General features: G+C 40.5%; 1 protein-coding gene and 1 non-coding gene across 2 annotated transcripts; both read left to right on the forward strand.

Moving 5' to 3' along the window:
- The first annotated feature begins 10,910 nt into the window (after window positions 1–10,910).
- Window positions 10,911–12,355, forward strand: RPS20 (ribosomal protein S20). The gene is made up of 4 exons (XM_049860099.1): window positions 10,911–11,040; window positions 11,318–11,417; window positions 11,733–11,806; window positions 12,136–12,355. Exons 1-4 carry the CDS (start codon window positions 11,038–11,040, stop codon window positions 12,316–12,318), a joined length of 360 nt encoding a protein of 119 aa, XP_049716056.1. The 5' UTR covers window positions 10,911–11,037; the 3' UTR covers window positions 12,319–12,355.
- Window positions 11,598–11,662, forward strand: LOC126063369 (small nucleolar RNA U54). Its single transcript, XR_007514309.1, has one exon. It is a non-coding gene; the product is annotated as a small nucleolar RNA U54 (small nucleolar RNA).
- Window positions 12,356–24,719: the final 12,364 nt, after the last annotated feature.

The raw sequence follows: 24,719 nt of genomic DNA on the forward strand, positions 1-24,719 counted from the left end.
CATAACTGCCAAACCACGAGAATTATGGCCAACCAAGCTGACACACAACCTTGATCATCAGAGACTGTGAGACTCAAAGAGTTGGAGTGGCATCCTAGAAGCCTACTTTTTGGAGGGACAACAATTCTAATGTAATATCTGACTCTTTAAAATCTGTTCATGTGTAACTGATGAAAATTAAAACTAAATTAAAAAGAAAATGAATGTGTGGGTGTGTCACAGGAGAAGGTGGGTGGTAGAGACATATTTTCCTGTTTTTTCTGTGAAATCTGAATTTTAAGAAACAAGCATCACCAAAGAGATTAAATATTCTTCTTGATTACCCTGATATATGTGAATCAACTCATTATGTGAAACACATACTTTCTTTGTAAAGAATATTAAAACAGTCCAACCCAAACCAAACCTGTTGCTGTTGACCAGGCCCCCTCAAAAGGAGAAAAGCCTAAAAGAAGAAATAAACCACACATTCAGCTAAGGAAAGCAGAAGCAGCTGAGAAGGACTAAAATAAAGACAGCTTCCTGAACACTGCTGAATAGGGCATCAAATTACAAAGAGGAAAGGCCTAAAGGTCTATGGAATAATAGAGAGCAGCCAGAAGAAATTTAAAGGGAAAGGAGAAAAAAACCTGGTGGAATAATGGCAACCAATGCCAAAAGTGTGTCCTCTTACAGAGCAGTCAAGCTCTAGAATTTCCCTGACTTAAGAACTTGAAGTAGATTTCCCCCCTTTTCAGAAATAGTAAATCATATTAGAACACATAGTACAGTCAATCCGACCAGACATTTGTCAAACATTGGGTCATCTTTACATCCTTAAAAGAAATTTTGATGCTCCTGCAAAACCATCTGAAGATTAAATCTTCGAAAAAAAAAAGACAGAAATATAACCTGTATTCCCTCCTTTTTCTCAAATGAATGTTGTGACAAGAGTTATAGTTATTCTATTAGGGGTAGATCATATACTATAAAGAATTATCTAGTGGAGTATATCTTTTCGTAATTGTTTCATTATTTACTGCTATTGTAATTTGAGCTAGAATAATGCATCACTAGGACAATTCTGTTTCGGTATATAGAGTTAATTGAATTCAGGCTTGAGCGTGCAGTTAGTGGATTGTTCAGGTTCCTCTATTCTGGCTTTCTTGCTGTCCACATTCTGGCCATTCTGGCATCCGTTAGCTCTTCCATGAGGGTGTTAGGTGAGAAAGTGATGGTGCTACATTCAACAGTTTGTTTATTTTCTCACATGACTTGAGGGATACTTATACATTTCATTTATTTGCATTCATCCCCGTTCCCCCATTTTAGAAATTTCCCCTTAGGCAATAAAAATACCATTTAACAATTTGTTTTGAACTATGTAAGGACCCCGGCCCAGAGTTAAACCTGTAGTTGGTACTCATAACTTCAGCACCAGTGCCGGCAGTGGGAAGGTCAGATCGGGGTCTTCATGGAAGCAGTCACTGAGCAGTTGGGGCTAATAATAGCTCCCATCCACAGGCCCTCCACTTCTCCTCATCAAAAAAAAAAAAAAAAGAAGGCAACCAGGAAATGATAAACTAGTTAAACCAATTGCTGTCCAGTGGACTCTGACTCATGGCAACCTCACATGTGTCAGGGTAGAACTGTGCTCCATACGGCTTTCAATGGCTGATTTTTCACAAGTAGATCACCATGCCTTTCTTCTAAAGTGTCTCTGGGTAGAGTTGAACCTCCAACCTTCTGGTTAGCAGCCCTGAGCACACTAACCATTGGTACCGCCCAAGGACTCTGCAGAAAATAATGGCTTCTTCTTAATTGAGGAGGAGCTGTTCAAATGGTGGAAAAATTCCCCATGAAGAAAAAGTCAGGCTACAGTAGCCCAGGCTACCCTAGGGGCCGAAGGAGACCATCTTTTGCGGTGCCTCCGTGAAAAATAGTGGAAGGGTAGAAGGCTATATAAGAAATTGCAAAGAAAGAGGCACTGGAGGGTGCTGCTGGCTAAAACCTGGGAAGCCCCTGGAGAAGGTAGCCTTTTCTTTATGTTTCAAGTGACAGCAGGGATAGCGATTCCTGCAGAGATGCCATGACGCTATCAGAAACAGGCAGTTATTTTTCAGAGCAGCAGAGGGATGGAGAAAAGCCCTATGTTTCCTGATTGTAGCTTATGCTGCCGTAGCCTGGGGAAACAGAGGCTATGTGTAGCGATTCTTCTATCTGGGAAAGGTTGAGGAAACCAAAGAGTGAATAAGACATGCTTCTTGTTTTCAAGGAAACCCTGGTGGCATAGTGGTTAAGTGCTACGGCTGTTAACCAAGGGGCTGGCAGTTCGAATCCACCAGGCACTCCTTGGAAACTCCATGGGGCAGTTCTACTCTGCCCTATAGGGTCACTATGAGTCGGAATCAACTCAATAGCACTGGGTTTGGTTTTGGTTTTTTGTTTTCAAGGAGCTCTTAGCCTACCATCATTAGTTTTACTAAACTACATATATACATTCTTTTCAATAAATACTTTACATACCACATACCAAAATCATTTCCAGATGGATAAAAAGGGCATATATAAAACTAGAAGAAAATATAATTGAATAGTTAATATAAAAGCAGTAGAAGGAACTACAATGGAGATTGCCAGATTTAATTATGTGAAAATTGAAACTTTGAGATATTAAGGTATAAACAACTAAAAAGACAGACAATGGGCTGAGAAAAATATTTGATCAAAATGAGATAAGTTAATAATTTTATTATATAAAGAACACATTCAAATAAAAATGAAAAAATCATCTAACAATGGACAAAAGTCTTGAGAAATCAACTCATGATAAAGAAACATGCATTTAGGAGACAAAGATGAAAACAGGAAACTGTGCCCTCACTAGTAATTGAAAAACTGCAAATTAAAAGAGTGTCTTAAAAAACATACACAGAGGCAGAGCCAAGATGGCGGAATAGACAGATGCTTCCGGCGAGCCCTCTTTACGACACAAACCTGAAAAATTGAGTATATTTATGACAAGCTAGAAGCCCTGAACATCAAAGGCAAGCTTAGAATAGGCCCTTGTTGGCAGACTTCAACCATTTCAGCTGTGTGGCGGAGAGGTGGGTGTTTGATGTTTGACATTGCTTTGCCTGTTAAACAGGGTCCTCACCTACCCACATCAACGGCCTAAGGACTGGTGGCTCCACTCAGGTCACCCAGCCGCCCATGACAGAGGTCCAAGTATAACTGGTACCTCCCGGTCCTTACAACCAAAAACACTGGGTGTCCATGGTCCATCTGCAGAACCCACCCACCTGTACGCTCTAGGGAACAGGGACGTGCTTTCCCCAGAGACATGTGGGGGACGATTCTCAGCCCCCGGCCTTGTTCCGAGCATGACCCCTGCTACGACCAGATACTGGTACCTACACCAATCACCCCTGCCCCTCTAAGACTGTAGGGCAGAGTCTGTACCACACACTTGATGATCAGCTACCTGGACCTGAGCTGAATTCATACAAGAAAAGTGAATGGACTCTTAAATTGATATACCTGATAACAGCTCTAGCCATCTGGTGACAGGACCTCAGAGCTCCAAAGGCAAAAATAAGCTAGCTCACTCAAGCAAACCATGTGGGCATATCAAAACAAAACAAAGCAAGAAGCTATGACACAGTAAGCGAGCAGAAAATAAACTAATACAGTAACTTATAGATGGCTCAGAGACAACAGTCGATATCAAGTCACGTAAAGAAACAGACCATGATCACCTCAACAAGCTCTCAAAACAAAGAATCAAGGGATCTTCTAGATGAAAGTGCCTTCCTGGAATTACCAGAGGCAGAATACAAAAGATTAACATACAGAACCCTTCAAGACATCAGGAAGGAAATCAGGCAAAACGCAGAACAAGCCAAGGAACACACAGATAAAGGAGTTGAAGAAATTAAAAAAGTTACTCAGGAAAATAAAGAAAAATTTAATAGGCTGGAAAAATCCATAGACAGACAGCAATCAGAAATTCAGAAGATTAATAATAAAATTACAGAAGTAGACAACTCAATAGAAAGTCAGAGAAGCAGATTTGAGCAAATGGAAGGCAGAATTTCTGAACTTGAAGACAAAGCACTTGCCACCAATATATTTGAAGAAAAATCAGAAAAAAGAATTAAAAAAAATGAAGAAACCTTAAGAATCATGTGGGACTCTGTCAAGAGAAATAACCTACGAGTGATTGGAGTACCAGAACAGGGAAGGATAACAGAAAATACAGAGAGAATTGTTGAAGATTTGTTGGCAGAAAACTTCTCTGATATTATGAAAGATGAGAAGATATCTATCCAAGATGCTCATCGAACTCCACATAAGGTAGATGTTAGAAGAAAGTCACCAAAACATATTATAATCAAACTTGCCAAAACCAAAGATAAAGAGAGAATTTTAAGAGCAGCTAGGAATAAATGAAAAGTCACCTTCAAAGGAGAGCCAATAAGAATAAACTCTGACTACTCAGCAGAAATCATGCAGGCAAGAAAGCAATGGAATGACTTACATAAAAAATTGAAGGAAAAAAATTGCTAGCCAAGAATCATATATCCAGCAAAACTGCCTCTCAAATATGAAGGTGAAATTAGGACTTTTCCCAATAAACAGAAGTTTAGGGAATTTGTAAAAACCAAACCTAAACTATAAGAAATACTAAAGGGAGTTCTTTGGTTAGAAAACCAATAATATCAGGTATCGACCCAAGACTAGAACACCAGGCAGAGCAATCAGAAGTCAACCCAGACAGGGAAATTAAAAAAATAAATCAAGATTAAAAAAACACTCAAAACAGGGTAACAGCGAAGTTATTACGTAAAAGAAGACAACACTAAAACAATAAAGAGGGACGAAGAAATGTAGTCGTAGATCTTCCATGTGGAGAGGAAGACAAGGCAATACAAAGAAAAAAAAGTTAGGCTTAAATTTAGAAAAATAGGGGTAAATAGTAAGGTAACCACAAAGGAGACGAACTATTCTACACATTAAATTAAAATACAAGAAAAAATGGAAGACTCAGCAGAAACAAAATCTACAACAAATATGAGGGAAGGACAATATAGAAAGATAATCTACTCAGCACATAAAGTTAAGTGGGAAAAAGAAACTGTCAACAACACACCAAAAAAAGACATCAAAATGACAATACTAAATTCATACCTATTCATAATTAGGCTGAATGTAAATGGACTAAATGTACCAATAAAGAGACAGAGAGTAGCAGAATGGATTAAAAAACACGATCCATCTATATGTTGCCTACAAGAGACACACTTTAGACTTAGAAAAAAAAAAGAGAGAGACACAAACAAACTAAAACTCAAAGGATGGAAAAAAATATATCAAGCAAACAACAATCAAAAAAGAGCAGGAGTGGCAATATTAATTTGTGACAAGAGAGACTTTAAAGTTAAATCCATCATAAAGGATAAGGAAGGACACTATATAATGAATTAAGGGGACAATATACCAAGAAGATACAACCATATTAAATATTTATGTGCCCAATGACAGGGCTGCAAGATACAGAAAACAAACTCTATCAGCATTGAAAAGTGAGATAGACAGCTCCACAATAATAGTAGGAGACTTCAACATACCACTTTCGGTGAAGGACAGGACCCAGAAACAGGCTCAATAAAGGCACAGAAGATCTAAATGCCACAATAAACCAACTTGACCTCATAGACATATACAGAACACTCCGCACAACAGCAGCCAAGTATACTTTCTTTTCTAGTGCACATGGAACATTCTCTAGAATAGACCACATATTAGGTCATAAAGCAAGCCCTGAAGCCTTCTTAACCATCTAGTGCCTCAGGCTGCCCTTTTGAGATTCTTAGTTGATGATTTCATCAAAACAAAAATGTATGCATACACAAGACAAAGTTATCAAATGCTGAGTAACAAATTACCACAAACTTAGCAGCTTACAGTAATACACATTTATTATCTTCCAGTTTCTGTGGATCAGGAGTCCAGGCATGGCTTAGCTGAGTCCTCTGATTCAGGGTGTCTCACAAGCCTATAGTCAAGGTGTCAGCCAGCGCTGAGGTCTCATCTAAAGACTCAACTGGGTGAAGATCCACTTCTGAGGTTATGTGGCCATGGATTGAAGTTCAGTTTCTTTTTTATGTGAGACTGAGGCCATTGTTCCTGTCTACCACAGGCTGTTCTCACTTCCTTGCCACACGGGTCCCTCCATACAGCAGCTCCATGTTACTTCATTCATAAATATACACGTTTATACCAACATGATAGCCTGCATTATCGAAGCTTGCAAGGAGGAGGGTCTGCTAGGAAGACAGAAGTCAGAATCCTATTTAAGTGACTCGTGGAAGTGTCACTGTTGCTGAATTCCAGTGTTTAGAAGCAAGTCACAGGTCCCCACATTCAAGAGAAGGAGATTACAGAAGGACATGACTAACAGGAGGCTGGATTACTGGGGACCATCTGAGAGTCTGAGCACCACAAAGGAGCAACCCAAGAGAATTAGTGTGTAAGTTAGAGCCATAGAATTCAATTCTTCTTGTACAGGCAGGCAAACAGAAACATTTTCCCCAGAGTTGTACTCGTTCTACACAGTATGAAAAACACAAGCTCAGGAAAAAGTGGCTGATTAATAAATATATTCCCGGCTACTTTTTACCCTGAGTGGTATCAGGATCTCAAAAGTGTGGCAATGGAGATGCTCTGCAGGTTCTTTATCTGCTAAGGCTAGGGAATAGTGCTGCATGATGGAAGCAGACCAGCCATTGCTCAGACTGTATCTCAATAATCTTTAGAATCTCAGGGTCTGCCAGTTGAGGAACAAGAGAGGAAGGGGGGAGGGCCAATAGTGAGGCATAGGGAACAGGACATTATGCTCCCCACCGCACAGAGAATTCTGTGAGCCCATATTATAAAATATGATTGAAAATTTCCAATCTAAAGCATGTTCTGTATGAATCATTCTCAGTAAAAAGACTATACTGTGCCCCCATTTCTGTTCCATTGCTCAATTTAGTCAAATACTTTTTAATGAGCAAACAGTTAACCAGGCTTGGGTACATACGGAACTTTGCAGTGGCATCAGTAAGGGGGTGTGAGGGTGGGGGTGCGGACTTCAGCAGGTGACACTGTCAGAGACGGTGACACCAAAATTACTGTCTGTAAAATTTTGTGCAGTGTTTCAGCAGAAATCTATTACTTTTTATAAAAATATCCCTATACCCATAACAACAACAACAAATTTTTTTTGTAAGCCCAGCTTACATGTATCAATATACCTACAAGGCTAAAACTCTATGCTGGTTTACTTGCTGAGCCTTCTGACGTGCTCGGAATTGATTCCATGGCAGTGAGTTGGGTTAACGCGCTGGTCAGAGCTGTCATTATTACCCAATTACAGTGACGCTTGGAATCGTGTCGTTGCGTCTGCAGGGGTGCTGCAAGCGTGTGCTCTTGTTTTTGTTGCCACTGGTGTTTTTATAGTCGCTGATTTTGTCAAATTTTCTGGTGTTTTAACTACAATATTGTGGTAATTAGCATGGGGGGTGACACCATGAGTTACTGCACTGGGTGACACCAACCCTAGTGACACCACTGGAACTTCAAACCAAAAAAAGAGTTAAAAAAATAGGGATCATAACTTATAACAGATACCTAATACCAGTTGACTCCAGCTCATGGTGACCCCATGCGTGTCAGAATAGAACTGTGCTCCACAGGCTTTTCAATGGCTATGGCTTTTCAGAAGTAGATCACCAGGCCTTTCTCCTGTGGGGCCTCTGAGTGGACTCCAACCTCTGATCTTTTGGATAGCAGCCAACCATATTAATCATTTGCACCACCCCGGGACTCGGGACACATAATAAAACCAAAAAACCCATTCCCGTTGAGTCCGATAGGACCGAGTAGAACTGCCCCATAGGGTTAGCAGCTGTAGCTCTTAACCACTGCACCACCAGGGCTCCCTCGGATGCATAACAGTAGCTCAACAGTATTTGTAATCTCAACTAAAATGAAATATATAAAGCCCTTCTATGCCATGGTATTTAAAATAATAGGATTCTACATCAGCCTGGATATAGTATTACAACTAATGATAAAGAGAAAAGCTAACATGTACTGAGAGATAATCTAGCACAGTGACCAGGAGTACCTACTCTAGAGTTAGACTGTGTGGGTTCAAATACTGGCTTTTCCTGTGATCTTGGGCAAGTTACCTACCCCCTCAGTGCCTCAGCTTCCTCACATATAAAATATGAATAACAGTACTTATTTCCTAGAGTTGATGTAAGGATCAAATGAATTGATAAATGTAGAAGCCTTCAAACAGTGCTGGCTACTCTTATATGCCAAGTATTGTTCTAAGTGCTTACACATAACCCTAAGAAACTTCAAGTAAGTGCCTCCATATTCCACTCCCTTACCAACATGGATAATCAGAAGAGAAAGTCTGTAGCTCTTTCCAAATTCATTCTTAAATTTCAGAGTGAAGAGGTTTAACAAAAAATTTTCATTTAGATTAAAAAAACGCAAAAAAAGTAAACATACTCATCTACATTCGACAATTTACCTTTATTATGCCATTCATAAGTATATATATTTGTACCATGAATTAAGTAGTTATTCCAAACCCAAAAAACTGAATCCATTGCCGTCCAGTTGATTCTCTCTCCTAGCGACCCTATAGGACACAGCAGAACTGCCCATGGGGTTTCAAAGGCTGTGCTCTTTACCAAAGCAGACTGCCACATCTTTCTCCTGCAGAGCAGCTGGTGGTTTCAAACTTCCAACCTTCTGGTTAGCAGCCAAGCACTTTAACCACTGCAACACCAGGGCTCCTCTTTTTTTTTTTTCCACTACAACAGCAATTATTTTTTCTTTGCCAAAAAAGGGCACTGATCCACTTGAAACACCTAGGGTGCCTCAGTGGCAATAATGCAGTCTTCACAGGTGTCTCAGCTGCTACTGCTTAACCACGGTGTCACTAGGGCTCCTAAGTAGCTTTTAACCACCGTAAATTGCCTTTTGGAATTAGAAGGATGACACTGTCATTGCAGCAGAAGACCAGTAGATGGCTGTCCGCAAAGCCAACAGATACCTGGAATAAAAATCCTTACAAGGGTAAGTTTAAAAGAACTACAGAAATTAGTAGAATCTGGAGATGAGTAGAGATAACAAAAACACAAATTTTGTAATGGTCTTAAGAATATTTTTAAACTTTAAAATGAAAAGAGTTCTTTACTTTGTTTACACTAAATCTGCCTTACATGGCTGGAGGAGGTATCTATTTGGATATGACCTTCCCAGAGGGCAACTTAACTGGACATACTGAAGTATTTAAAATATGCTTATTCCTGATTAGGCCATCAAAGAACGGGCATATCTAGGAACTCATCTAAGGCATTAAGGATGTCCTAAAAATTTCATTTACACTGGTTCTCAATCAGGGGTGATTTTGCCTCACAAGGGACATATGGCAATGTCTGGAGACGTTTTTTGGCTGTCACAGCTGAGGAGTGGAAGTGCTGCTACTGGCATTTAGTTGGTAGAGAACAGAAATGTTGTTCAATATCCTGCAATGCACAGGGCAGCCCTCACAAGGAAGAAATATCCAGACCACAATGTCAGTAGTGCCAAGGCTGAGAAACCCTAATCTACAAGCATGTACCTCATGGTAATTTTTTTTTTTTTTTTAAGAGTGAAAAATAGGAAAACAAATCTGAATGTCTGAAAATAGAGGACTGGCTCAATAACTGATGAACAGACCATCCATGCAATTCACGATTATGCAGTCATTAAAAGGGAGATTGCAGAAGTACATTCATTGTGACAAAATATTCTGTGAATAAAGCAGGTTACCAAACAGTGCAGAGCAGGATCGCATTTTTTAAAGAGATATATGCATAACTGAAATTGTAAGCAATGGTTATCTCCAAATGGTGGAATTATTTTCTTCTTTTTTCTCATTGTTTATTCTACATTTTCTCCAATTAACAGAATAGAACCGGCCCATGGAGTTTCCAAGAAGCACTTGGTAGATTCCAACCGCCAACCTTTTTTTGGTTAGCGCTGTAGCTCTTAACCACCACGCTACCCGGGTTAGGTGATACAAAAAAAAAAATTTTTTTTTTTTTATACAGGAGCTGCTAACTTTCAAGAGAAAATATAACAAAACGTTTAAAACTCGGACAAACTTTAAAATTAGTGATGCTTTTCATTAAATCTGTATAATACTGTCTTGGGAGTACCTGGAGTACTTTGGAAGCAAGACCAGGTGATCCACTATCAAGTAATCAGCCATTGAAAACGTATGGAGCGGATTCTACCCTGACACAGACGGGGTCGCCATGAGTCCAGAGTCCGCGGACAGCAACTGGTGTAAAACACTGAAGTCAGCCCGAAGCTGAGATATCACGGCGGGCTATTTAAGGCTATGAAAACAACTGTCTACGAATTTTAAAGTAGCATTCCCAGATTTTCACAAACATTCTCCCTAACACCCATGGGTGTGCGTTACACTTAGAAAAGTTCCCACTTGCTCAGAAAACCAGTGATTGTATGGAGGCAAAAGCCACACGGTCTTTGAATTCTAAGGGCTCTGGGGGGCAAACGCACAGGCAGAGGAATTTTTCCCTTTGGGGGCCAGGCTCCGTGTCGCCTATCACCTCGCCCAGTCGGGCAGAGAAAACACACGGCTGCGCGCACGCGGCGAAGCACAACCCCGACTCCGCGGGCCGCAGGGGCGCCCGCGCGACGCCTTTCCGGGCGGTTGGGCGGGCCCTCCAGCCCCGGCCTGCGCGGTCGCCTCCAGGGAGGCAGAGCAGTTCCTCTTCCGGGGCAGCGCTGGAGCGTCGTACGGGACCCGGATGCAGACGTGAACGAGGCTATATAAGCTCCGCGCACGCCTCGGCTCGTCCTCTTTGAGGAAGACGTGGTGGGTGTTCCAGGTGTTCTCCGCCCAGCAGCTCCAGCTCCTGGCTCACCGCTGTTCGCTCTCGCCGAGGGACAAGTCGGTCAGGAAGTCGCGGCGCAGCCATGGTGAGGACGGGGACGGTGCCGCGCTGTCGCCCTAACGCCGGACTCAGCCCCGGGATTGTTCGGTTCTGGGGGCGCTGCCCTGGGCGGGGGCTGGGAAAACGGAGGTCATTTATACAGCACAGGGTGTCTTAATGATTAAATGTACTAGCACGATGTAAGAAAAAAGCGCGATAGAGGATTTCTTGCATTGGTGGAAGGACCTGAGGAGGTTGATGAACTTCTCTCCATAATTGGTAGTTTATTAGCTTTGATGTTTTCTCACCTGTGCAATTGGCAGGCTTTTAAGGACACCGGAAAGACACCCGTGGAACCAGAGGTGGCCATTCACCGGATTAGAATTACTCTAACCAGCCGCAACGTAAAATCCCTGGAGAAGGGTCAGTACAGTACTTTGTTGGACATTGGAGTAGTGAATCTGACTCGTTATTTTATTTAAAAAAAAAAAAACTTTTATTTTTATTTTATTAAACTGAGTTAAAAGAAACTTGAAGCCACAAGTCACTTCCTGGAGAGTCCTCAGTCTCTCTTTTACGTTATAGCTCTGTTAAGGGTGGAGCTGGCAGTGAGGAAAATCTAGGTGTTGAATTATGGTGATAGTCTTATACGCTATTCTGAGCCAGCACCAGTTGACTTTGTGAAAGCCTATTTCAGTTGTCCTGAATGAACTGAAAGGTAAATTTTTTTTCCTGTAGTGTGTGCTGACTTGATTAGAGGCGCAAAGGAGAAGAACCTCAAAGTGAAGGGACCTGTTAGGATGCCTACCAAGGTAAAATAAACCGTAGGGGCAGAGCAAGGGGTGCTTCTGGTTGTATGAATCCAAATTTTTATCCCTTCATTTCAAGTGCAGAATTTGGTTATAACATACTTAGTGTTTACAGGTGGCTTAGCTGCTGTTTTCTTGGTGTAGTATGGTGGTTAACAGTCAAGCTGGTGGAGGGGGGTGAAATAGGGAAATGGCTGTTATAAATTGGTGGTATCCAAAAACCTCTTAATGGAAAGAGGAATGATGAAATACTTAAGGATTTCAAACAGTTTTGTAGATACTCTAGGTATGAGCATAAAACTGTAAATGCTTGGGTTTGTCTTTTGTTGCAGACTCTGAGAATCACTACGAGGAAAACTCCTTGTGGTGAAGGATCTAAGACCTGGGATCGTTTCCAGATGAGAATCCACAAGCGACTCATCGACTTGCACAGTCCTTCCGAGATCGTCAAGCAGATCACTTCCATCAGTATTGAGCCCGGGGTAGAGGTTGAAGTCACCATTGCAGATGCTTAAATCAACTATTTTAATAAATGTATTATCAGTTGGTAAATTTTGTTGACCTTTATTCAGAATACCAAAAGATTTAGGAACAGGTGTGGTTGATGTCTGAGTCCTGCTTCAAAAATTCTGATATAATGATGGTGCTACAAGCCTTGTAAAAGATTGCTGGGGTAATACTAAGGTGGGGCCATGATTGAATTTAGGAGCAAGTACTAACGAAGGAAGCCATAGCTGTGTTGTAGTCTTAACTGCCAATTAATACATTTTTTCTCTTTTAAGTATATTAGGCTGAAGACTAAACTTGGTAACATTGATAATGTTTTGGAAACTGGAGTCTTTTGTAATTTTTCACTTAATATATATACGTGGATCACTTTTTGTGTCACTATGAAGCTATATTAACTTTATGACTACAAAACATAGGCCACAACTTGGTCAGATGTTTATTGGCATAGTACAGGACAATGTTTCTTGTTTAACTGCTAGGCTATGTGTTGTGGGTACTGTTTCCATTGTGCAGATTCAAGTTTAACTTGCCAAAAGGTCTAGAGCTTGTTAATGGCATAACTGAGATTCTAAACAGACTCATCAGAGTTGAAGATCCATCTGGTTTCCCAGTTTTTGCTATTAAAATTTGTGATGGCCATCCTTGCTAAAACATCAGTGTGACTAATTTTCCATAGAGAAAATTCCCAGAAATGCGTATTTCTGAGAATCAGTCCTCCTCCATTTAAAATTCCTCCATTTACTACTCTATTAAATAGGACTACAGGGTCCGTGGGTGACACAGTTTGTGTTCAACTGCTAACCAAAAAGTTAGAACCCAGCAGCACTGTAGGAGAAAGGCCTGGTGATGTTTCCATAAAGGCAGGAAAACCCTTTGGGGCTTGGTTCTACTCTGTAACATGGGATCTCCTGAGTTGGAATTGACAGCAAATGGTTTGGTTTTTGTTAAATTCAATTTACAGTCATGGGTAATTCATGCCTTCAGACTGTTTTGGACTAGACCTTGACTTAGTTGTCTTGTTCGCTCCCATGACTTCAGTTAGCATCTATATTCAATTTGACCTTCGGCTCACATTTCTCCATACATCCAGCTTCATACTGGGCATCTGCATCTCACACAAGGAGACACGGTTGATTTGTCTGAAACGAGATTCGTTTTCCAATAAAGCCTTGGTCTGTTCTCCATCTTGGCCCGTGGCCTATCATCTGCCACATAGTTGGCCAAGCACCAGAACCCTTGTCCCTCCTGCGTAATACCAAGATCTTTTGATTCTTTTTTAGCTTTTACCAGGTTTCTTGAATGGAACTGAATCTGGATTTAACTATGCCAAGTTGGCTGAACCCAAAACAAGCAATTCAGGTATTTTTTAAATGCAGACTAGAACTACATATTGAAATTTCAGGTTAACCCTTTGTAATTCAAAACAGGTGGTTTAGGAACTTTTTAAACTAGTTAGCTCAGGGAAGCAGTAAAGATTATATTGAAAGATTGTAACTGATTATTTTGACAATCTTAAAATGAAAAAGGTCAACAGAAATAGAATGGAAATAAATTTAAAGATTTACTTGTAACTGTTAAATAAATACTGGCTGATTTAGTTTGGAGTGTAAATAAACTCAGGAAGATTTACACAATATGGATCTAGTTAAGTCCCTGAGGCCAGCAGTAACCCTGTTAGGGGAGAAGCTGGTCTTTGTTAAACGGGAATTGCTTGTGAAGGAGTTTTCATTTTTAATCAAGGGCCATGTGAAGACCCTACAGACCTATGCCTAGCCCAATTTTAAACAGTATACTTTGTTACAAACCATAAATGTGTTGCCATCAACGTGATTTCCGACTCTTAGTGACCCTATGGGACAGAGTAGAACTGCCCAATAGGGTTTCCAAGGAGCAGCTAGTGTATTCGAACTGCTGGCCCTTTGGTTAGCAGCAGTGCCTGGTAATGTGGAGCCCTCAGATGGCTCTACAAGGTTGTTTTAATGATCTAAGTGGTATGTATTGAGACTTGCTCCAGTTTAAGAAATAATACAAAAGTCTGGAATATAGTCAATATCCTGAGAACTAGTCAAGAGAAGATCTCAATTCCTTGAAAGCATTGAAGCTACTTACCACCAAGTAATACATTATTGTGAAAAATGCGCAAATTAAAAGATACTGGAAGAGCAGCTTTTTGGCTTTCATACAGTTAAATCTTAGCCAGTGTGTACCAAAGGGGACTGGTAGGTCAGCAGTTGTGTTTTTTCACACCAGTGGGTGAAGGAATTGGCTTTAAGCTATAGGGAATACTTTGGGAGCCTGTAAAATGGTTAATGTACAGGGTTTAAAATTTGGGCAGCTGCTATTAACCTTTAATCCTCAAACATTTTAAAATAACTACTTGGGAACAGAGCCCCTTGCAGGACCTTAAAATATTGCTAATAATGAACTAAGGGTAAGAGAAATGGTAATGACACTAACAGGACCCTTGGTGGTGCTATGGTTAAAAGCTTGATACTAGCCAAAAGGCTGGTTTGAATACACCCAGCCGCTCCAGTGGGAGAAAGACCTGTAGATCTGCTCTTCTAAAGATGAAACCGCACCTTTTATTCACAGTGACCCTGTAGGACAGAACAGAACTGTCCCATGTGGTTTCCAAGGCTATTGAGGAAGCAGACTGCCTCATCTTTCTCCCATGGGGCCACTGGTAGGTTTGAACTGTTCACCTTTTGGTTTGCATCTAAGTGTTTAACCACTGTGCCACCAGGGCTCCTCTGGTAGATGATACTGAGTCAAATCACTTAGAAGGACACTTTGAGATGTGTACTTGAATCCTTAGGGGTAAGCAAACTCAAGAACATTCTGTCTTTTGAAAGGACGACTTGCTAAATCAATCCTTTTCTTTATTTTAGGAGCAGCATATTTCACTTTCCCAGCAGATTAAACTCTTAGAACCAGAGAAGTGAATATATTCTGTAAACTGCTGGGTTTTTTTTTTTTTTTTTTTTTGCATGTTGTGGTTATTTAACATAAAAAGAACCCACCCCAAAAGGTACAGCTAATAGTGTATTCTTCAGAACTTCTTGTGTACATATAAGTACATAAAAGCAAAAATTCATTGCTGTGGAGTTGCTTCCGACTCGTAGCAACCCGACAGGACAGAGTAGGACTGCCCCATATGGTTTCCAAGGAGCAGCGGGTGGATTCATACTGCCAGCCTTTTGGTTGTAGCCCTTAACCACTGTACCACCAGGGCACCACTTGTATAGCTAACTTGTACAGCTGTATCTATAGGCTATATTCATGGGAGTTGAATTTCTAAATTTTAGTTGCATTGTAGATATTTATAGTGAACGACATAAAGAGAAAGTTATTTAAGAACATTTAGCATCTACAATGTGCACATGTATGAATGTTTTTCTAGGGTGGATAAAAGAAATAGATATTTTTAGTCATAAAATATGGGAAGTTTTAATTGTAAGAGATACTACCAAATTGTCCCTCAGCTGACTGCCTGCTTCTATACCTACCAGTAGAGGAAGTGTGATAACATCCATCTGATGGATAAAAACTATCTTGTTATTGTTTAGCCCTGTCATCCATTTGTCTCTTTTTCTGAAACTCATGTTGATAGGAGGTTGGACCTTCTGAAGGCCCTGTATGTCTCTGTCTTAGTCACTAAAAAAAAAAAAGTGCTGCTATAAAAGAAATACCACAAGTGGATGGCCTTAACAAAGAGAAGTTTATTCTCTCACAGTGCAGTATGCCACAAGTCCAAATTCAGGGTCGCTATGAGTCGGAATTGACTCAACAGCAGTGGGTTTGGTTTTCTGTTTGTTTAGCTCCAGGGGAAGGCTCTGGAGGAAGGTCCTTGTGATGCATCATTCTTCCCTTGGTCTGGGAGCATGTCAGCACAGGAACCTCAGGTCCAAAGGACACATTCTGCTCTTGGCACTGCTTTCTTGGTGGTATGAGGTCCCCATGTCTCTGCTCACTTCTCTCTTTTATAGCTCAAAAGAGATTGGCTTAAGACACTACCTAATCTTGTAGACCTCATCAATAATCCATCTGACTACATCAGTAATCCATCTGACTACATCATAGTGATAGGATTTACAACATATAGGAAAATCACATAGAATGGTAGACAATCATAAAATGGTGGACAATCACACAATACTGAGAATCATGGCCCAGCTAAGTTGACAGATATTTTGGGGGGACACAATTCAATCCATGACAGTCTCTTAACCTTTTCTCATATGTTCTCTTAACCCAAAAACCCAGTGCCGTCGAGTCAATTTAGTCTTTATAAATTCTGAGAGAGATCTTGACTTTCTCTCCCAGTCCTTCCAATTTTTTTTTATTTTTTAACTTTTACAATGGAAAACATCAAATATACTCAGAGACTAGTACAGTGAATCCACATGGAACCGTCATTCAGCTTTTATAATGATCAACATCGTGTATAACTCTACCCACTCCTCCAACCAACCTTCAGATTAATTCTGACGCAAATTCCAGATACCATATTATCTTATCCAAATGTTTTTCGGTGCTTAAATCTAAAAGATAAGGACTCTCTTAAGAACAATACCATTATCACACCTAAAAATAACAATAACTTCTAATTATTCAATATCTAGTAATGTTCAAATTTATTTTAATGCTTTTACTGCTTGTTTGAATCGGGATCTAATTAGCTGGTATGTTTCTTAAATCTTTGTAGTGGCTGCCCCAGCATCCAAGAAAATATTTAAATACTAAACAGGTCTCACTTTACACAGTAGTGTGAGACCAAAACAAGGACCATGCAAGCTGAAAACATGCAGAACAAACTTAGTAATTGTCTTACTTAGTGCTGCAGTAACAAATACCACGGGTGGGTGGCTTTAAGGAACCGACATGTATTACAGTTCAGAAGTCTAGATTCAGGGCATGGCTCTAGGGGAAGGTCCTTCCTCGCCTATTTCAGCTTCTAGTAGCTGCCAACAATCCTTGGTGTTCCTGAGCTTGTAGATGCATCTATCTACATCATTTGTCATCGTCTTCTCCTGTGTGTGTCTGTGTCTGTTCTGGTGTTTCTAGAACTCAGAAGTGATTAAATTTAGGATCTACCCCACATGGGTATAACTTCATTAACATAACAAAAGAATAATTGCTATTTGCAAACGGTCATATTTACAAGTACACGGGTTAGGATTTCAGCACGTTTTGGTGAGAGACGCTATTTAATCCACAACAATAATTGATGAGTAAAAAACTACAATTGTTGAATCACCTTTTTTGGGGGGGGAGTCAAGACATTCAAACTCTTAATGTAGGATATAAATGTAAAGGGACGTGTAACAAACCCTAATTTTTGTCATCTAGAACATTAGAAACGTGGAGAATTAAAGCATTCTATTTCTAATGGAAATTTCTCAACATAATAAAGGGCAACTATACAAAACCAGCAGCCAACATTATTCTTAATGGAGAGAGGCTGAAAACATTCCCCTTGAGAACAGGAACAAGACAAGGTTGCCGCTTATGACCACTCTTATTTAACATTGTGCTGAAAGTCCTAGCTACAGCAATAAGGCAACAAAAAGGGGCATCCAAATTGATGACAACACAGTCTTTTTAACAAATCATCCTGGCAAAGTTGGATGTCCATCTGCCAAAAAATGAAACAAGACCCATATCTCACAGCATACCCAAAAACTAATTCAAAATGGATCAAAGACCTAAATATAAAACCGAAAACTATAAAGACCATAGAAGAAATAAAGGCCCTAATACATGGAATTAACAGGATACAAACCATAACTATCACTACACAAACACCAGAAGATAAGCTAGGTAACTGGGATCTTCTAAAAATTAAACACTTAGGCTCATCAGAAGACTTCACCAAAAGAGTAAAACGAAAACCTACAGACTGGGGAAAAAAAAAGTCTGACAAATCTGACAAAGGTCTAATCTCTAAAATCTACAGGAAAATCCAACACCTTTATAATAAAAGGACAAATAATCCAATTAAGAAATGGACAAAGGACATGAGCACTTTACCAAAGAAGACATTCAAGCAGCTAACAGACACGTGAGGAAACGGTTGAGATCACTAGCCATTAAAGAAATGCAAATCAAAACCAAAATGAGATATCGTCTCACCCTGACATTACTGGCATGAATCAAAAGAAAATAACAAATGTTGGACAGGCTGCAGGGGGCTTGGAACTTTTATGCACTATTGGTGGGAATGTAAAATGATACAATCATTTTGGAAAAGTATAGGACTCTTCCTTAAAAAGACAGAAATAGGAATACCATATGATCCAGCATTTCCACTCTTAGGAATATATCCTACAGAAATAAGAGCCATCACATGAATAGACATAAGGACACCCATGTTCATTGCAGCATTGTTCACAATAGCAAAAAGATGGAAACAACCTAGGTGCCCATCTACAGATAAATGGATAAAGGAACTATGGTACATACACGCAATGCAATACTATGCAATGATAAAGAACAATGATGAATCAGCAAAGCATCTCACAACATGGGTGAATCTGGAGGGCATTATGCTGAGTGAAATCAGTCAATCACAAAAGGACAAATATTGTATGAGACCATTACTATAAAAACTCATGAAAAGATTTACACACAAAAAGAAACAATCTTTGATGTTTACAAGGGAAGGAAGGGCTGATGAAGGAAAAGCGCTAAATAGACAATAAAAATCAAAAAACCCGTTGTCATCCAGTCGATTCCAACTCATAGTGACCCTATAGGATAGAGCAGAACTGCCTCATAGAGTTTCCAAGGAGCACCTGGTGTATTTGAACTGCTGACCTTTTGGTTAGCAGCTGTAGCACTTAACCACTATACCACCAGGGTTTCCAAATAGGCAATAGATAAGTGGTAAATTTGGTGAAGGGTAAGAGAGTACGCAATACTGGGGAAGCTGAGACAACTTGTCCAAGGCAAGGTCATGGAAGTTCTATAGACACATCCAAACTCCCCGAGGGACCAAGTTACTGGACTGAGGGCTGTGGGGACCATGGTCTCAGGGAACATCTAGCTCAATTGGTATAACATAGTTTATAAAGAAAATGAGACTTCTAAGATCCCTTCTAACTCAGAGTTCAAACATCTTATTGGAAAATTGTGTCTTCTTTTTAGTAATCCACCTTTCTTCCTCCATTTGAAGACCTTTCAAAAAATTTTTGTACCGTGGTAAATATTACTGCAAAATTCAAATCCTAATAGAAGCTTGAAAATATTATAAAAATCAAAACCTAATGTATTCATTGAAGGACATTTCCAGATCAAATCTGCTCAGGCATAATAAACCATTAATTCATTAATAACTCATTTATGATTGACTTGTTAGAATACATATCCTTTCAATATTTTTAAGTCCTACAATAGTTTCATTCTTGATGAAATTACCTGCTACCAAATGCCTCTTTGCAACTTAGCTGGATCAAAACATTGCCATAAAACACAATGCTTTGGTTCACTGAAAGAAGCTGGGGCATTAATAATGTTTTTCTAATTCTTGGCAATGACTTTACACCTTTAAAATAGAATGGGGATCTCACTTCCATGAATGTCAAAGTAAGGACATCTGAAAATCTCCATAAATTCAACAAGAATACTAGCAAAATCATCAAAACAAACTTTTTCAGAATTCTAAAAATTAAAGGCTTGCAACAATTTGAGGGCTGTTTATTATTATTTTTTTAATGGTCAAATCTCAGTAAGAACAGAGAGTTTTATGGTGTTTTAACTTGCCCTAATTCCGTTCCCTTCTCTTCAGCTCTATAGTATCCTTGAAAACCAACAGCCCTGTAACTACAGTAGCTGTGAAAACCAGCAGCGTAACAGCCACTTGTTGAGATAAAATGAGTTTAGAGTTCCTTAAAAGCACCATTGCCAAAGATTTGCCACATATTTAACTTGTCCGACAGCCTGCTAGAAAGTTCCGTTCTCAGGGCTTGTCTTTACTTGACCTGACTCAGAGCTTTCCCAGAGTGAACAGCCCAACACATGGGGCATTTTCTGAAAGCATTCAGCAGCAATTGTTTAGAATTACACCTACCCGAGGTGTCACTACCAGTTAAGGCTAACAAGAGGCTGACCAAAAAACTTAATGGGAAAAACTGGGGAATGAGATGTCCACAACAAACTTTGAAAAGTTCTGACATATTCCTGGAAATCTAGAAGGCCACTGTCTTAGTTATCTAGTGCTGCTATTACAGAAGCATCACAAGTGGATGGCTTTAACAAAGAGATATTTGTTTCTCACAGTCTAGTGGAAACCCTGGTGGCGTAGTGGTTAAGTACCACGGCTGCTAACCAAATGGTCAGCAGTTTGAATCTGCCAGGCACTCCTTGGAAACTCTATGGGGCAGTTCTGCTCTGTTCTGTAGGGTTGCTATGAGTCGGAATCGACTCCACGGCACTGGGTTTGGTTTTTTGTTGTTGTTAGTAGGCTAGACGTCCAAATTCAGGGCATTGGCTCCAGGGGAAAGTTTTCTCTCTCTGTCAGCCTTCTCATCAATCTTCCCCTGGACACAGCCACACTGGGTCCAAAGGATGCTCTCTGCTCCCAGCACTGCTTTCTTGGTGGTATGAGGTCCCCCTTCTCTGCTCTCTTCCCTTTGCTTTTTATCCCTGAGGCCACACCTCAGGGAAACTCCTTTTACACTGGATCAGGGATGTGACCTGGGTAAGGGTGTTATAATCCCATCCTAAACCTCTTTAACATAAAATTACAGTCACAAAATGGAGGGCAACCACACAGTACTGGGAATCATGGCTTAAGTTGACATATTTTGGGGGGGGACACAATTTAATTCATGACAGCCAGACACATGTGCAGGACTGTATGCATGCTGATGGGTATGTGCATCCTCAGGAAAGACCTGAAAATGCCCTAAGCTCACACTTCTAGCTGACCTTAAGGCTCTGCACAAGCAGGAAATGAAGTCTAAGGCAGTGTTGAAAATTGCCTGCCAGAGCTTTGAAAGCATGCTCCAATACACACACAGAGCCCTTTAGCAAAAGCTGGGAGGCTTATTTTTTTCAAGGCATTTAGGAAAACATCTCTCCAATTATTAGTTGCCACATAGTTAACTGAGTTAACTGAGCAGAGACTTCAGTGGCCACACACTTTACAGAAGCAATCCAGGAAAGTCACTAAACAAACAGCAGCAGTACCAACAACAAAAAGCAACAACAACAAACTCTAGGGAAGTGACAATCTGGCTTTCAAAGTTGACACAGTTTTTATTTTCAATGTCCACTTTCAACAAAAAATTATAAGACATGCAAATAAAGAGAAAAGCTTGGCCCATACATAAAACATGGGGCGGGGGGTGGGAAGAAGGAGTCAATAGAAACTGTCCCTGAATTTGGACCAGCCTCCTAAACTGTGAAAAAACAAATTTCTGTTTGTTAAAGCCACACACTTGTTGTATTTCTGTTGTAGCAACACTAGATAACTAAGACAGAATTTGGTACCAGCAGAGTGGGGTGCTGCTCTAACAGATAGATACCTAAAACTTGGAAGCAGTTTTGTTTTGGAATTGGGTAATGAGTAGATAGCAAAAGCCTAGATTGCCATGAAGAGATTGTTGATAGAATTATGGATATCAAAGGTAATTCTAGTGAGGCCCAGAAAGAAATGAGGAGAGCTGTAGAGAAAGTTTGTAGTGTCTTAGAGAATACATATGATGCCAGCAACAGAATGTTGCTAGAAATGTGGACATTAAATGTGCTTCTGCTGAGGCTTTAGAAGAAAATGATGAACACGTGATTGGACAATGGAGAAACTGCAATCCTTTCTACGCAGTGCCAAAGAACTTGTCTGAATTATGTTCAAATGTTCGGTGGAGGGTAGAACTTCCAAGTGATGAACTTGGACATCTAGCTGATGAGATTTCTAAGCAAGATTTTAAAGAAGCCATGTAGTTTTTCCTTACCACTTATAGTAAAATGCAAGAGGGAAGATAGGAACTTAAAAATGAGCTGTGCAAAATGAAACAGAACTTAAAGATTTGGAAAATTTGTTGAACAAACTAAGGGCATGTGTCTTAGAATGTTCACCAAGGACGTGGCTACACAATCTTTTGTTAAAGAAATTGGACCTGTGACTGATGGTTCTAACCAATTGCCACAGAAGAAAAACTCATCAGCTTAGACAAGGGGACAGAAAGAAGGAAAGGAAAGAACATTGCCTGCCTCTTGGAATTCTACAGGCAGAAAGTAGGTCAAAGGAGCTACAACTGTTGTCTTCCAAGAGAAGAAAAGGACCATCCCTGGAGCAACTTGGAGATCAGCAGAACTGATGGAAGGAGTACAGGAAGAAGGACAGGACCTTTTCAGTTTCAAAGGATGGGGCCATAGTCTCTTGGATTTCAAAGGGTGGGGGCGCAGCCTCCTGGGTTTCAAAAAGTGGGATCTTCACCAGCTGGGTTCTGGAGTGTGGGGCCACCATTAAGGTGTGCTGGGGGATAGGTCTACCTCCTAAAGCCGAGAGGGTAGGAATGCCATGTCCAGGGGTCATAAAAATGCGGCCTGCTTGGGCTGAAGGTGTGGGGTCACCACTCAGATTGACTAGGAGAATGGGACCACCCAAAGCCAAGGGAGCGGAGTTGTCGTCCCAGTGGACCTGGAAGGTAGAGCTGAAGTCCAGGGCTGAGGGGCCTCCACCCAGAATCCAGAGGGCATGACCAACATACAGAATCTGAAGGGCAGGGCTCTTGTCCAGATGATTCCAAAGAGCAGAAGATTATTTTCAAACCTTGAGAGTTAATATAAATTGTTCTGCTGGGTTTTGGACTTGTTTGGTGCCCATTATCCCTTCTTTGCCTCCAATTTCTCTCATTTCTAATGGAAATATCTACCTTGTGCCTGTTCCGCCATTGTACTTTGGAAACAGACGACTTGTAATCTAGACTTCACAGGTTCACAGATGAAGAGGAATTTTGCCCCAGGATGGAATACACCTAAATTCTCACCCATATTTGATTTAGATGATTCAGAAGATGAGATTTTGGACTTGGAGTGGATTAAGACTTTTGGAATGATGTGATGGGGTGAATGTGTTTTGCATATGGCAAGAACATGAATTTTAGGGAGCTTTTTTTAAAGGGTGGAATGTTATGGATTGAATTGTGTCCTCCCAAAATATGTGTCATAAATCTTAACCTCTATGCCTGTGGCTATAATCTCATTTAGAAATGAGTTGTCTTTCTTATGTTAATGAGGCAGGATTAGTGTATAAAAATTGTTAAATGGGAATCTAATTTGCTGTGTAAACTTTCACGGAAAACATAATCCAAAAAAAACCCAAACCCAGTGCTGTGGAGTCGATTCTGACTCATAACGACCCTTTCGGACAGAGTAGAACTGCCCCACAGAGTTTCGAAGAAGCACCTGGCGGATTCGAACTGCCGACCCTTTCGTTAGCAGCCGTAGCACTTAACCATTATACCACCAGGGTTTCCAAAACACAATAAAATAATTAAAAGCTGAAAAACAAAACAAACAAAAAACACTCTCACCTTAAACCAGGTGGGAGAGCAGAGGGAGCAAACAGAAATGGCTCCTTTGTTATTTTCCTCACCCACCTCACCTAGGCTGCAGATCCCTTTGGAGACCCATCATCATGAAGTCCTCGATGTTGACTGGAGAGAAGGAGCCCCACCAAATGAGGCCGAGTGAGGCCAAGTGTTTTGCTTGTTCCTTGAGGCTCTGAGGATGCTCTGGAGGGTGACAGCAATACACTGTACTAACAAAATACATTTGGAATCATGTTAATCTCTCTCCTTCTCCCTGGGTCCTCATGAAAACCAAGTGGAATAGTACTAAAACTTCCCACACAAATCACGATGGCGTTCCTTCTCGCTTGTCGTTTTGCTGAGACTGGAGAACACAGTGTCCTACCCCTGGCACGGCTGGGGCCCTTGTAGGGAGCAGCGGCATTCGGCCGACACTCCAATACCCTCTGCCTTCTCCAGTCATCAGTCTTCTTTGAGAATCTCTTTAGTTCTTCACAAGGTCCCAGAATTCACTTACAGAACAATATAACTTTATGTTTTTATTAATCCCAGGTACTTAGGATTGATATAAAATTTATTAGAGCAAATTTAAATGACTTGAATCAGTGCACAACTTAATTGCAACTTTGAAAGGATTCCCAAGGGGGATTTTTTCCTTGAAAATTTCATAAAATAACTCCTTAGTCATTAATCTGCCTGGGCATGGGTGAATAACATATTCACACCTGCAGTAACGTGAACTTTGTTTTTGCCTGCCATCGAGTCAATTCTGACTCATACCGACCCTATAGGATAGACTAGAACTAGGCTGTGATTTTTATGGGAGCAGATCGCCAGGTGTTTTCTCCTATGAAGCTGCTGGTGGGTTTGAA

The sequence above is a fragment of the Elephas maximus genome, chromosome 19 (genome assembly GCF_024166365.1).
Source record: "Elephas maximus indicus isolate mEleMax1 chromosome 19, mEleMax1 primary haplotype, whole genome shotgun sequence".
NCBI classification, from domain to species: Eukaryota; Metazoa; Chordata; class Mammalia; order Proboscidea; family Elephantidae; genus Elephas; species Elephas maximus.

Excerpts from the sequence above, each read along its gene's own strand:
- RPS20 (XM_049860099.1), top strand. Across the intron at positions 11,418-11,732 it reads CGTAAAATCCCTGGAGAAGG|TGTGTGCTGACTTGATTAGA; the intron begins GTCAGTACAGTA and ends TTTTTCCTGTAG. Across the intron at positions 11,807-12,135 it reads CTGTTAGGATGCCTACCAAG|ACTCTGAGAATCACTACGAG; the intron begins GTAAAATAAACC and ends CTTTTGTTGCAG.